Source organism: Barbus barbus, assembly GCF_936440315.1.
Source record: "Barbus barbus genome assembly, chromosome: 32".
Taxonomy (NCBI): Eukaryota; Metazoa; Chordata; class Actinopteri; order Cypriniformes; family Cyprinidae; genus Barbus; species Barbus barbus.
This window is the reverse complement of record NC_136760.1, coordinates 15,385,752-15,401,124: the sequence shown is the minus strand read 5'-3', so window position 1 is coordinate 15,401,124 and position 15,373 is coordinate 15,385,752. Positions and strand designations below refer to the sequence as shown.

General features: G+C 40.7%; 1 protein-coding gene across 1 annotated transcript in view; it reads left to right on the top strand.

Moving 5' to 3' along the window:
• Positions 1-6,151: 6,151 nt before the first annotated feature.
• Positions 6,152-15,373, top strand: part of LOC306852331 (protein bicaudal C homolog 1-like) — a 115,147-nt gene continuing 105,925 nt past the window's right edge. Inside the window, exon 1 of the mRNA XM_079389066.1 lies at positions 6,152-6,447. Within this exon, the coding sequence (XP_079245192.1) occupies positions 6,252-6,447 (196 nt within the window). The 5' untranslated portion in view covers positions 6,152-6,251. The remainder of the gene's footprint in view (positions 6,448-15,373) is intronic.

The following is a 15,373-nucleotide window of genomic DNA, read 5'->3' as shown; positions in this document are numbered from 1 at the left end:
AAAAAAGTCACAAAAGAAAATATATTATATTATTTTATATACTGTTGTTATTTTATTATCATTATTTAATTATTTATTTTTAATGCAGATATTGTAAAAAAAAAAAAATATATATATATTTTATATATTATATTATATATTATATATGGTCTTATACTGCGTCATAATTTTCTTACGATTAAACTGTAAACTATTTTATAACTACTATGTTATTTATATTATATTACATTTAAATATTATTTATATTATATTAATAAACTTATGTTATTTTATCACCATAATAAATAATTTATACATATAATGTACTTCATATAATAATTTAAAGCATTTATATTGTAAAATATTAATATTTTTTTTATATTTATACATTATGACATCATATTAAACTTTAGCCTGATTTTAAAACTACTGTTTATTATAATTAATAAACTAATTATATTATATTATTGTTTTATATACTAATGTTATTTTATCACATTGATAAAAAAATATTTTTAAGCACTTATACTAAATTATATATATATATATATATATATTCTATACTTATCTTGGTCTTATGTGGTTTCTTGTATGGTGTCATAATTTAAATAAGTCTTATTAGACTGCATTGTATTTTATAACTAATGTTTATTATAATGAATGTAGTAAACTGTTATGTTGTATTATTTTATGTTAGGCCTATTTTATAACACAATATATGACATATACATACATAAACTGTAACACACATACGGTATCTTACTGACTTATTATTAAACTCTTTATTATTAATACTTTTATGAAATCACCACTCATCAGATAAATCATGTGTCACAGATGCAGACGGACTCAGAAGGTAAGTGCAATAATGTGTCTTTATTTACAGGACTTGGGTGCTGGTGATCGTGAGACAAGGTGAGTAGCTTCTTGGTCGTGAATCTTGCAGGTGTTGGGTGATAGTGCTAATCGGGTCTTTCTGCCTAGCAGGCGGGTGGAGCGTGATCGGAGAGGAGTCGGATCCCAGACAGATGATCACACACAGACGGGTCTGAAGACTGAGAGGAAGACGGGACGGAGAACAGCAGGTTAGTACACAAGGTAAATGATCAGAGGTAATACTCATCGACTGGAGAGCTTCAGAGTAGAGTCCGGCAGGTAGCAACGAGATCGGACAACTGTGGTGGCTGGGGTGAGTGCTTATGAAGTGTCTGTGATGAGGGTGATGACGAGGTGCAGGTGTGCGTGATTAGAAGTCAGGTGAGGCAGATCTTGGGAGTTGAGTGACGGGGGAGCCTGGCCGTGCTGTTACAGTACCCCCCTCTCCACGGCCTGCTCCTGAAGGCCGACCCCGGCGTCGTGGTGGCCTACCCCGACCACGTGGGGCTGGGAGCTCCGGGTGAGCGGCATGGAAGTCCGACAGAAGGGTTGGATCGAGAACATCCTCTCTGGGTACCCAAGAGCGCTCCTCGGGGCCATAGCCCTCCCAATCTACAAGGTACTCCAACCTGCCACCACGGCGCCGGGAATGTAGGATCTCTCGCACCCTGTAGATGGCGCCTTCGTCTACGATGAGAGGGAGAGGGGGTTCCTCGACCGGACCAGGCTCTGGGGAGACAGAAGGGTAGAAGGGTTTTAGCAGGGACACGTGAAAAACAGGGTGAATTTTATACTGAGGGGGTAGTTGAAGTTTGTATGTTACTGGGTTGATCTGCTCTAGGATGGTAAAGGGGCCAACGAATCTGGGACTCAATTTCCGGCAAGGCAGGCGCAGGCGGATGTCCCGAGTGGACAGCCATACCTTTTGTCCGGGGCGGTAGGAGGGTGTGGCAGCGCGGCGGGCATCGGCTTGGATCTTCTGCCTGCGCACTGCCTGCTGCAGCTGGTGGTGTGCCGCGTCCCAGACCCTCTCGCTCTCCCGGAACCAGTGGTCTACTGCAGGAACATCCGAGGGAATACCCGTCCACGGGAACAATGGGGGCTGGTAGCCGAGTACGCACTGGAAGGGTGTAAGACCTGTAGAGCTTTGGCGTAGGGAGTTCTGCGCGTACTCGGCCCAGCCCAAGAACTGGTTCCAAGAGTTCTGGTGGCTATGGCAGAAGGTTCTTAGGAAACGGCCGATTTCTTGAATTTTTCGTTCAGTCTGTCCGTTAGACTGCGGATGGTAGCCGGATGTCAAGCTGACGGTCACACCTAGGAGAGTGAAGAAGGCCTTCCAAACACGTGATATGAACTGGGGTCCCCTATCGGACACAATATCTTCTGGTATGCCATAGTGGCGGAATACATGATTGAAGAGTAGTTCGGCAGTCTGAAGAGCCGTGGGTAGGCCTGTGAGCGGGATTAGGCGGCAGAACTTGGAAAATCGATCTATGATGACAAGGATGCAGGTGAAAGTGTCCGAGACGGGCAGGTCGGTGATGAAATCCACTCCTAGGTGTGACCACGGGCGGTTAGGTGTGGGAAGTGGAACGAGTTTGCCAGAGGGGAGATGACGGGAGGTTTTGGAGATGGCACAGTCCGGACAGCCCTGAACGAACCTTCGTACGTCCCTGGCCATATTGGGCCACCAGAAGCGATCTTGTAGCAGCGAGAGGGTGGCGTTGGCCCCGGGGTGGCCAGTACCGAGGGAGGTATGCGACGAGAAGATGAGCGGGGTTCGTTGAGTTCTAGGTACATACTGGCGATCTGGAGGGCAGCCCGGGAAAAGAAGGCACATGGATGGAGCTTGGGAGGCGTCCCCTGCTGCTGGGACAAAACCGCACCAACACCAGTGGTGGAGGCATCTACCTCCACGACGAATGGCAGATTCGGGTCAGGGTGAACTAGGAGTGGTGCGGTTGTGAAGGCTTTCTTTAGGTTCAGGAAAGCTGTTGTGGCGCTGGAGTTCCATGCAAGAGTTTTGGTTCCCCCTTTGAGGAGGTCTGTGAGAGGGCTGGTGATGGTACTGTACTGAGCAATGAAACGACGGTAGAAATTTGAAAATCCGAGAAAGCGTTGCAGTTCCTTGATGGTACCCGGTTGTGGCCAAGAGGTGATGGCCTCCACCTTCTTTCTGTCCATGCGGACACCACCCCTTTCTATAATATAGCCCAGGAAGTGGACGCGGGTTTGGTGAAAGGTACATTTTTCGGCCTTGAGGTAGAGATGGAACCTCCGCAGCTGTTGAAGGACCTCCGCAACGTGTTGGCGGTGTTCGGCCAGGCTCCGGGAGTAAATCAAAATATCGTCAATATAGACGATGACGAAACGATGGAGGTACTCCCGGAGCACCTCATTCATGAATCCCTGGAAGACCGAGGGAGCGTTGACGAGTCCATAGGGCATAACCCTATATTCATAGTGGCCGGTGGGCGTGACAAAAGCGGTCTTCCACTCGTCTCCCTCTCGGATCCGAATGAGATTGTAGGCGCTGCGGAGGTCCAGCTTGGTGAAGATAGTTGCGCCGCGGAGTTGTTCCAGGGCCGTAGGGACAAGAGGAAGAGGGTACCGATACTTGACTGTGATGTCATTGAGCTTACGGTAGTCGATGCATGGGCGAAGGCCACCATCCTTCTTGGCCACGAAGAAAAAGCTGGACGCAGCAGGGGAGGTAGATGGTGTGATGTAACCTTGTCGCAATGCCTCCTCGATGTACTCCTCCATGGCCTTCTGCTCTGGTAGTGACAAAGGATAAATCCTTCCCCGCGGTACTGACTCACCCGGTAGCAGATCAATTGCACAGTCCCATGGCCGATGCGGTGGTAGCTGAGAAGCCCTTTTTGGGCAGAAGACGTCCTGAAATTGGCTGTATTCGGCTGGGATGTCGACAGACTGCTGGGCGACAGGGCTCTCTATGGAGGTGGAGTAGAGGGGAAGTGAAGCTTGGGTCTCAGCGGTGGGCGACGGCAATGATGGGAAACATCTTGGGAAACAGCAACTACCCCATTTTAAAACCTCACCGGTACTCCAGGACAACGTCGGGTTATGTTGAATGAACCAGGGGAGACCCAAGATGATGTCCACCCGTGACTCCTCTATCACCAGCAAATGAATTTCTTCCTGATGCAGGCTGCCCACTTGTAGTAGTAAAGGCCCCACACAGTGTTTCACCAGACGACGGGAAAGGGCTTTACCTGTTATGGTTTCGATTTGGTAAGTTGTCTCGGTGTTGATGGTCTGGAGCTGGAGCTGCTTGCAGAGGAGACCAGAGATGAAGTTCCCCGAAGAGCCGGTGTCGAGGAGGACGGTGACTGACAGGGAAAAGGAATCGGTGATTAGCTGAGCCTGAGTGGTAAGAGGTTGCATCTTCGGGAAGGTAGGTCGGAGTCCACTCACCGTCAGCCGTGAGGGACGAAGAGGGCAATCCAGGATGAGGTGAGAGTTGCTTCCACAATATAGGCACAAACCCCCTTGTAGACGTCTTCGGCGTTCTCCGGGAGTGAGGTGATAGGAATCAGTGATCATAGGCTCAGGTGGGTTACTTTCAGACGAGGGCAGCGTGGATGTAGTGCGGGGGTTATTGGTCTGGTGGGACTCAGGGCTGCAGGCTCGCATTCTGTTAGAGCAGCGTACTGCCAGCTGGATAAACTTCTCCAGGCCGAAAGTGTCATCGTAAGCTGCAAGTTGTAAGCGCACCGAGGGGTTTAAGCCCTGGCGGAAGGCAGTCAGAAGCGAGGGCTCGTTCCATCCGCTCGCAGCCGCGAGGGTACGGAACTTGAGGGAATACTCACGGGTGGATAAAGAGCCCTGCCGCAGCCGATACAGCTGTTCGCCAACTGTGGAGTCGCCTGGTGAGTGGCTGAAAACTTCGCGAAAATGGCTCATAAACTGGGAGAAGGAGTGAGTCGCGGGACCAGCTTGAGACATAATAGTTTCTGCCCACTTGAGCGCTGGACCGGTGAGTGAGGAGATGATGAACGCTATCTTAGATTTATCTGAGGTGAACATTTGTGGGTGAAGATCGATAGTGAGATTACACTGCAAAATGAAACCATTGCATTCTTCTGGTTCACCTGAGTAGGGCGCTGGTCTGGCCATGGGACTGGCGAACATTACCGGAGAAGGAGAGCTGATGGCTGGTGGATTCAGTGGAACGGGGGGTGGTGAAGAGGTGGTAGCTGGTGTGAGGAGCCTCTTCACTAAGTCGACTAGCTCTTGGAAGGGATCAGGCGTGCTCATGTTGTTACCGGTCTTGGTCCGATCTTCTGTCACAGATGCAGACGGACTCAGAAGGTAAGTGCAATAATGTGTCTTTATTTACAGGACTTGGGTGCTGGTGATCGTGAGACAAGGTGAGTAGCTTCTTGGTCGTGAATCTTGCAGGTGTTGGGTGATAGTGCTAATCGGGTCTTTCTGCCTAGCAGGCGGGTGGAGCGTGATCGGAGAGGAGTCGGATCCCAGACAGATGATCACACACAGACGGGTCTGAAGACTGAGAGGAAGACGGGACGGAGAACAGCAGGTTAGTACACAAGGTAAATGATCAGAGGTAATACTCATCGACTGGAGAGCTTCAGAGTAGAGTCCGGCAGGTAGCAACGAGATCGGACAACTGTGGTGGCTGGGGTGAGTGCTTATGAAGTGTCTGTGATGAGGGTGATGACGAGGTGCAGGTGTGCGTGATTAGAAGTCAGGTGAGGCAGATCTTGGGAGTTGAGTGACGGGGGAGCCTGGCCGTGCTGTTACATCATGCTTATAATAGGAAATATTGTGTAAGTATTATATCAACCTGTCCAGGGACTGCGGGTGGAAATTAGCATTTTTTGCTATAACCTGGCACATGACATCTCTTCTTTTTTAGACTAATGTTTTTTGTGCATTGTCTCTGATCAAATAAATAAATTCAATTCAATTCAATTCAATATCTATTATAATAATAAAAATACAAATATATCGATAATAACCAAACATTAAAATAAAAAAAAACGTTCAAATGTAAAAATGTATATAAAAAATGTATATAAAAAATTTCAAACAAAGCATGGTGGTTTAAACACTGTCTCGAAAATAAAAAAAACGTGAGCTGCTTATCCAGACATAGACTGCATGTATTTGGGGGCATCCTAATGGGCCAAAAATGGTGTTTAGTAGAAGACAGCTCGATAACTTTTGTGACAGACCCCTTCCATCCACCCTTCCTCTGGCTCATTTTGAACAAAGGGCGGCGCTCTGCTTTTGCCTGCCCTCACTTCATACTCCTCCGGTCAATGTAAGTCACGCAGAGCCCGTGGTCTCTCTCCGCGGGAATGATCTGATCTGACGGCTGCGGAGAGTCAGCGGTGCTCTGTGAAGACATGGCCGCTCAGTGTGAACCCTTAAGCGGATACTTACAGCAGCAGTCCGATCCGGGCTCCAACAGCGAGCGCAGCGCTGATTCCCCACTGCCCGTGTCTGAGGATGACTCCAGCGGACCCACGGCGCCTCCGGACCCCGAGTGGACCGAGGAGAGGTTTCGAGTGGACCGGAAAAAACTGGAGATCATGCTATTAGGTAAAACTGTTTCCATCACAACTATCACCAATTTTAGAGAGTTTAAACAGTTTGAAAGAAACAAACAAACACTTTGCATGTAAAACTCAAAATGCACAGTTGCTGTTTTTAACTGTTAAAAACAGTTGTTTTATTTAACTGAACAAACACTGTAATGTGAAATCTAATGCATTGCTTCCAGCTTCTGCAGATCCAGTTATGTTCCTCTTCTCCTTTGTTTAACTCCTGTGTGTGATTTTCACTTCCATACCCATTTTGTTTTCAGAAACATTAGTTTAATAAATAGTAGGCTGTAATGAAAATTATATGAAATATTCTAGCGTCCCAGATTTAGAAAAGCCAGTAGTTGAGGCTCCATTGTTCAGTTTATATAGAGAGCTTCCAATTGCTTTGAAGAAAGTTTGTAGTGTAGTTTGGAAATGGATATAACTGTCTGTCTATAACAAATATATATATGACTGCTATATATAACAAATATATTTTAAGGAATGATTGTTCAAATTATTGGTTGTATAGTTTTTAATGTATGCCTGGAAAACTACCTTTTCCACAGCATTACTGAGTATATATGTTTTTTTGTTGTTGTTTGTTTGTTTTTCTGATATTCAGGTGTTTAGTGTAAAATCCCAGTTTTGTTTTGCTGTAAGGAGCTGTACTGTAAGGAGCTGTACTGTAAGGAGCTGTACTGTATATTCTTTCACAGTATGTGTGTAGTGACCAACTCAACCAATAGGGTTCAGTGTTAGAACATTTCTGCTTTTGACATTTAGCCTTGAATGTTGTGTTTTCCTCAATTTGTTGAAGTAATTTTAAAACAAGTGACACTGTGGTCAGCTGCTTCAGAAGAGTGGAAGATGAAGTTAAATTTAATTTTTGGACAATGAACTATCACGTTTTTGGCTTATGATTCTGACTGCATGTGTGTTTCACTTAGTAGAGTACAGGGCTGAGCAAAGAAAACTGCTGTATAGGTTTAAGTAGAAAATCATTTATAAATGCCACTTTTTCCTTTAATCTGCTGTCGCTTTATTTTTTAACTAGTGAATTTATCAAGCAGTTGATAAAAACCAACAAGGACTTCTCATTCCCATGGCTCTGTAGGGATGGTAAAACGCTTTGAAGCTCTCTGCTGTAATACTTTGTCCATGTCGGGTCATGCTTTCTGCATTTTTTCATGGTTCTGAGTGAGTTCAGAAAGGGACATCATCATCATCCTACACTCACAAAGTCTCTAAGTTCAGTTCACCACAGCAATCCATCCTGCTGAGGTCATTCAGCATCTCCTCGGTTTTAAAGTGTATTTGATCAACCTTCCTAGAAGACGCACAGAGAAGCTTGTGTAAATTATGAGATTTATTTTCCAAACAAAATGATTGGAATTCAGCAATGCTCAATTTGATATGAGATCAGTAAAATCCATGATGCATTGTGAGAGGAAAAAATACATATTTCAGTTTTTCTTTGAATAGACATTCTGTTGTGTCATATTGTATCATTTCATCAATGGATGCATACTTCATTGGTAGCTGTTACAAGATTTAGTGTTGTTGTTTTTTTTTTAAAGAAGGACTCAAAAATTGTTAATCATAAGAGCAATTTTCACACATTTTAAAGTTCCAAGTTCAGTCTTCACATTTAATAGCTGTGACTGGAGAGAACTGCTCACCGTCTTGTTAACATCACAGGTGTTCGCTCCAAAAGGACTTAGTCCATCAGATATAACGAGAACAGTTAAGCAACATTCAAGACCGCTTTTATGAAGCTTATTACACTTCTTGGATGGGAACAACTATTAATCATTTCATTTTATAACTATTTTAGCTGGTTCATGTGGAGGAATGGCTCAGTGCCGTTCTGGAATTCTCTAAAATCAGTAATGTATCACATAAAGGAGGCCTGAAATTGTTTTCTGTTCCAGATGTGTATTAATTATTCAATTTGAGTTGAAGGAATGTGTTCATACCAAGATAAATTGTGAGCTGTGTCTGTTTAATCTTATGTTCACTGCACCAGTGTCAAAATTATATACATGCTTCTGTGCCTGAGGATCAGCACCCATATAATGCAATATACAGTCTGTAGTGAGCTGCCTACATATATGCAGCATTTTAATGAATCATAATCTCCCAGTCACCTTAATTATTAGAAATGCATGATATGATATGATATGATATATATATATATGTATATGTATATGTATATATATATATGTATTACATTTTTTACATTCAGTATTTAATTATGCATGCTCATTTCTCAAATTTTTATATTTTAATTGCCTTCTATAGCTCAAAAGTGAATTATTAAACACATCAATTTTAGTTTTTTTTAGTTTTTTTTTATTCAGACAAAATAGTATCTAATTTTAATATCACTTATCAGCTATAACATGAAAATAATTATTGATACGTACATCGGTATGGGACAGAATTTTAGAATTGGTGAATACATAATTATGTTGCATTTTAAGATAGTTAATAATATATAAATCAATTAGTCAGTGGTAAAGATAAGTGGTAGCTATACAACTGAACTTATTCATTCTTTATACATAAGATTTTTGGGCTGATTCTTGTAACATATCCTGCTTTATTTACTCTGAGACCAAATGACAAAAAGACTCATGGAAACAAGCCAGATGGATTCAGAGTTGGGAGCAGTCAACCCAATTGTTCACGCTATACTGTAGGAATGCAGTGGTGACGCTGAAAGCCTTCTTCATGGGTCAAGATAAGCGTTTAGCAGTCACTGACTGCATATTTTGGAGATTGTTTATTATTACAATTCCTTGACTTTCTAGGTACTGTTTGCACAATAAAGGAGTAGTACTCTCTGTCAAGGGGTTTTTCCAAATTTCCAAAGCCCAGATTGTTTTGCATTCTGTGTCTTAGATGAGATGGAAACCCTTGCAAAAGAAATTCCCAAACAAGTTTACATGACAGCTAACAGAGTCAACGTCTTTGATCAGTGTAAGTCAGACTCGGGCACCGAAGTGAACTAGCAGTCTGTTTGAGAGTCCTAACAGGAAGGGATCAAATGCCTTGTTTAACAAGCATAACTCTTATCACAGATGGGACTGATCCATTCCGGGCAGCCCAAATAAAACATTGTTGCTTCCTGGTGATTGTGTAAAATACTTCAGTTTTTATAGTGTGTTTATTATGTGGAAATTTTAGGTGAACTGTTTCACCAAGACATTAGCCTTTGGGTTTGGCTTTAGAGTTATTTTTTCCCATTTTTAAGACTTCTGTTTACTAGGTGTCACGTTGCACTAGGAGAGAGGAGCGAGGAGACACAGAGATTTCCAATACGGCGTTTAATTGAGATTTCCAAACACACGGAATATGGAGCTTCGGGAATCGACGAACAATACAGGACATGGGAGACAGGGAGACACAGGGATTAAGAACACTAGGAAATCAACGAGGAAGACCAGGAACAAGTGGGGAGTAATTAAACAGGGCTGGAGACAAATGAACTAATGATGACAAACGAGGACAGGAACAGGAAGGCCGAATATGGGCACGAGAGGAGGGGGAAACAAGACACAGGACTGACACTAGGATTATCATTTATTTACTATTTATTTACTATGCATCCTTGCTTACTAAATTCCTAGTAAACTGAGACATTAAAATGGCATTCTATTTATGGAAATACAAAGAGTACATTCTGAAAAAGTGTACTTTGGCTAGCTGTGTTCTGGGTATGTTTGTGCTCGTGCTTGGCTGAGGCCTGGTTAAAAATTTTATTCTTTTTGTTGTCTGTTGGATGAAAGTATAGAGACAGGAAGTGAGTCCGGTGAGGAATGTGCTTCTGGCTAACTGTCCTCTGGATGGAGGCCTAGGGACACACTGTTCTCTTTTTCTTTCAGAGGGTAAACGTGGCATTTTCCCCGAGAACTACTGCTGAGGTGAATCGCTTGTGGCCTTGATCTTGAGTTCATAGTAGTGTGGTGTTTTAAGCATGTCCCACAGACAAAGCAACTCAGCTGGCACGTAGCAAGCCTAATACATTGCAAAAGGCCAATAAATGTTGGAAAGAATGGAAATCAGTCTGTAAAAGGTGGTAGAATCAAGTATATTGGGACCATTCAGCAAACCCTGGCTTGTGTTGTTCGGGTCTGAGAGACCCTTGAGAGATGGTGGGCGGAAGAGTCCCAGTGCTCACAGCGCATAATTCACTGCAGCTGTTGGAGAGTCTCTGTTTTTGAAAAATGCTGGCGCGGACCAGAGACTTTGTTATGACAAGGAAAAGAACGAGCCATTACACTACAGCTATTAACTCAACTCATCTGAGTCAAAAACCAAATGGTTGTTTTTCAAAGCAATCAAACCTGTAAATGTGGTAAATCTTAGATTGTCACATTTTTTTTATAGGCGTACCTGTTATGTTGAAGAGACAAAAAAATATATATTTTATGTATTGGCATTGGCATTATATACAAAAATAATCAGTAATTACATTTCCTAGTTTGTGTTTAGGTTCATATAAAACAATTTTGTAGAATCCACCCAAGAGTTTCTCGGCAGAATGGGTAATGTCATTGGTATTTATACACATATTGTGCTTAAAAATCCTCACAGTTTAAGGCGCAAGTTATAGGATGAATTATTTCCCAGGATTCCAGGATTTTGGCATGCCTACTGTCTATGGTTTCCCAGATATTGGCTTAAAGCAGCATTTAAGCTTCCTGCATGGTCAAAGACGTGGCACTTTTTTATTTATTTATTTTTTGACGAGAAGTTACATTAAACATCCAGTATGTTTATGTTTAGACATGCAGTGGGAGATAGTTTTAATTTCTACTTTAAAATTCATGTAATTTTTATTATTTGTGCTATTTTTCATATTTGAATTCAGTTTAACATCAAAGTGAAAATGTCATTGTGTTATCAAAATGTAGAAAAACTCTAATTAAATTATATATTTTTTGAAAATGTTTTTGAAAGTAATGATTATACCACTTAATATTGATGCATTAAAGTTGCAATGTTAGAGAAGTACCGACAGAACTATATTTTTACATACATCCATGTGTAAACAAACCTACGTGACCATAGCAACCCGAGATTATCAGGGATTCATTAATATATATATATATATATATATATATATATGTGTGTGTGTGTATATATATATATATATATATATATATATATATATATATATATATATATATATATATATATATATAATTTTTTTTTTTTTTTTTTTAAGAATTTATTATATTATTTAAAAAAAAATATTACAGAATTAAATTATTATATTGATCATAGGCTACTGAACTGTATGCAATCGTACACGATGTAACCAGCATTTGAATTAAGTTAATCACAAATAGGTTAAATGTTACATGAAATACATAAAATAAACTAGACCTACAAGAAAACATTTTTTATCCATCCCACAGTTTAGCTGTGTGTGTCCATTAACTGATCGTCTTTTTCCGTAATATTTGTATATTATTATTAGCTATTATTATTATTATTATTAGCCTATTATTATATTTTTATATTCTTTCCCCTTGATTTTGATCTCTTTACATAACGTTCTTTAAACATTTTCTTTTTTTTAATTAGGTAGTCTAAGGGGCCTTTTACATTGGGCATGTTTGCTGCGATTGTTCCTGGCACCCACCTAACCCCCTGACAACCAACACCCCCATACTCACTTGATTCTTCCAAACCCTAGTGCATTTGCGTTCATCTTATGTCATCACAAACGTGCACGGCACATGATAGAAAAGAGAATGTTGGTGAATATATTGTTTTTTAATTGATTTGGTGTTATTACGCGTGGCAAATTGAATGGCACTTTTGACGAGACAGCTGATTGTGAGCCATTCATTTGCTGCTCTGAGTGCACTATACATCTATGCCCCACTATATGCCGTGTAACATCACTGAATGCTAACTCTTACTTGTGTCCAAAGTAAATCATCACCACTGTCATCCCTTACATGTGTTTTGTTGAACTAATGATGTCATTATCAGCTAAAATGCCTGTACATATTACTTTACTTCCTGACCAAGTGTGCACTCGAGTCCGAGTTGCTTTCAAATTCACTTGAAACGTGCCACAGTTCCACTGCACCCGAACTCAGACCATCTCCTTCAGGTAGTCTCGGGTTCGGTACTCTGGTGCGCTTTGGGCCCACATGACAGCTTTCACATTCATATTTTTTCATGCAAACCACGCCCTGTTTCGAACTAACCTGCCAGTGTGAAAACCCCCTAAATGACACATAGATAAATCCTTCACAGTAGGATCTAAAACATGCATTTAGAAAATAGATGAATAAACAAGCATTTTACACTTACTATGATCTATTTTATGGCCCCAAAGCAGGTAATAAAATGGGAGATTCTTAAATTGAGCACTCCTCTTGATGGATCCTTATCCCAGTAAACAGAGCCAAGAAAGGCAGCTGCCGATAATGGTTTCTCAATACACTGTCGAGTCCAGCTTTTGGTGGATAGTGCGTATGTTGATGGTATGTACCCTCCATCCACGGATAATTTGGAGAAAGCGTGCATTCTTTTAGACTGACTCACACTCAGCTGGGACATGTGAATGATGTGCCACAATCTGCAGACAAACTGCAAGCTTTGTTTATCATTTTTAATAATTTCCATTAACTCTCTTTACGGGTCAGAGACAAAGGATTTCCGAGTTGATGAAAGGAAAAATCTTGTAAAACTCAATATGTGCCGGCCAAATTCATGGAAGCGTAATCTTTGAAGTCTATTCATGTTGGTTTCATACTTTTTTGGGGAAATGTTTATTCCATTTTTATAATAGGTTTGATTTAAAGCATTTTGGTCATGCAACATGAGAAGAACGAAATTTTGCTCATTGTTGCTTCAAATTTGTTGCTTAACATAAATAAGGCCCATTATTCTAAAAATGTCAAATGGTGCAACCAATTAAAAGTGATAAATAGTATTTTCCTTGTACCTTTGACTGAATACCATACGTATTTCTATGTAAATATGTGTTTTTAATTATTTATTAAACTATTATTTCAAAATGTTTTTTACTAATCATGAATATTTTGAGAAGTTATTCCACCAGATATCTGAAAACCCAAACCTACTTTGCCACATTTTAAATAGTTTAAAATATCTGATATTAAAAGACACTGTGTAATAGTGTCTTTTACTGTGATCTGATCTGATAAAAACTGTGATCTGATATTTCCTCTTGCATCTACATTATGGGGATTATAATTATTTTATTGTTTAGTCATCTGTGCATTGCTAGGTATGAAATGCTATTATGGAAATTGTCATTGTACGTCATTAAATGTTGCAAACCTCTGTGCTCATGGTTGCTAACACAATATGAAATGGTCTCTAGAGATTTTAAAATGTTTGTAATCTGTGATGCATTTAACTTGCCACTGTTTATGCATGCAAAAACCATCAGACCATCAGTATTCTGCTGTTTGCATTATGCAATATTTCCATGACATCAGTTTGAAAGATCATGATATTGTAGCCAACAGTTATGAGGTCAGCAAATCCTGTGGGAGCCTCGGACCCGGCAGCATCACACGTCTGTGCAATTGTTTGGTGGTTTCCAGGCAACAGTGGGCCGTTGTTCCCGCAGAGGTCCATTGAACCAGCGTAATATGACATATTTAATAGTTACGCTTTCCATCATAAGCAATTTAAAGTGCACAAATAAAAGATAGAGTCCCTCTGAAGCAAACTTGTGTCAAGTGCCAGAATTCCTAAAGAACTGAATAGGATCTCATTAATTCTCAGTTCATGGGTAACTCCCACCTGTAATTGAACTTATAACCCTTGTTTTTGCAGGCTAGAACTTTGACCATTAAGATTCCACACTGCCTTAAGTAAGATCAGGAGTGCTAATAATATGTAATAATGTTAACAGTTGTGACAGAGCAGGATTAAACCACAGTATTTTTTCTATTTAAGAATCTACTTAAGACAGAAGCTAAGCAAAGAGAAATATTATAGGCATATTGTAGTAATCATTAGAATCATTGTTCTAACTTTAGCTTTTAGGGAATCACTCTTAAGATTTGATATTTATATGATTAATTGAGATTCATCAGAATGTCCAACTTATACCTTGTTAACGATACCTTATTAACAACTTGTCCAGCAAGCATTAAAATCAGCACGTTATTTCTTAACAATTTTGTTTATCTTATTCGCGGCCAACGATAAAACAAATCAAATAGTTAGTTAATCATGTCAACTACGAAAAGATATCTGTCTTTGAAGCTATTATACAGAAGTTGGCGTGAAGAAGAGTAAAGAGCAGTTGCCTGACCTCCCAAATGTAGTTATGATGAAAAATATGTGTGGTAAAATCAGAGTAACTCACTGCCTTGTGTGGTTTATTGCTTTTATAAAATGGCAATGACAGCTATAGAATAAATTACACCAGCGTTTTCCATTTATTACAAGTACCATGGTGCAGTAATGTAGAAGTAAGCTGATGTGCAGTCACAGGCGTACATTTATTGTCTATTTGACAATGGCTTCTAATGATGCCTATCCTATGAAACATGTTAGAAAAGTATTGTGAAGATGAAATACGTTAACGGAATAGTTCATATAAAATTTTTTAATTCTGTCATCATTTACTCACTCTCTTGTCATACCAAACTTGTGTGACTTTCTTGATTTACTCTTAAAAATAAAGGGCCACCACAGTGAAGCCATAGAACGGGTGTGCTGCAAAGTTTAGCTCCAACCCTAATCAAACACACCTGAACCAGCTAATCAAGGTCTTATAGGTATACTTGAAACATCCAGGCAGGTGTGTTGAGGCAAGTTGGAGCTAAACTCTGCAGGACATCGGCCCTCCAGAACCGAGTTTGGACACCCCTGCCATAGAAGAACAATTGTATGAACATTAGTGTGAGGAACATTTTTAGTAAGCTAAA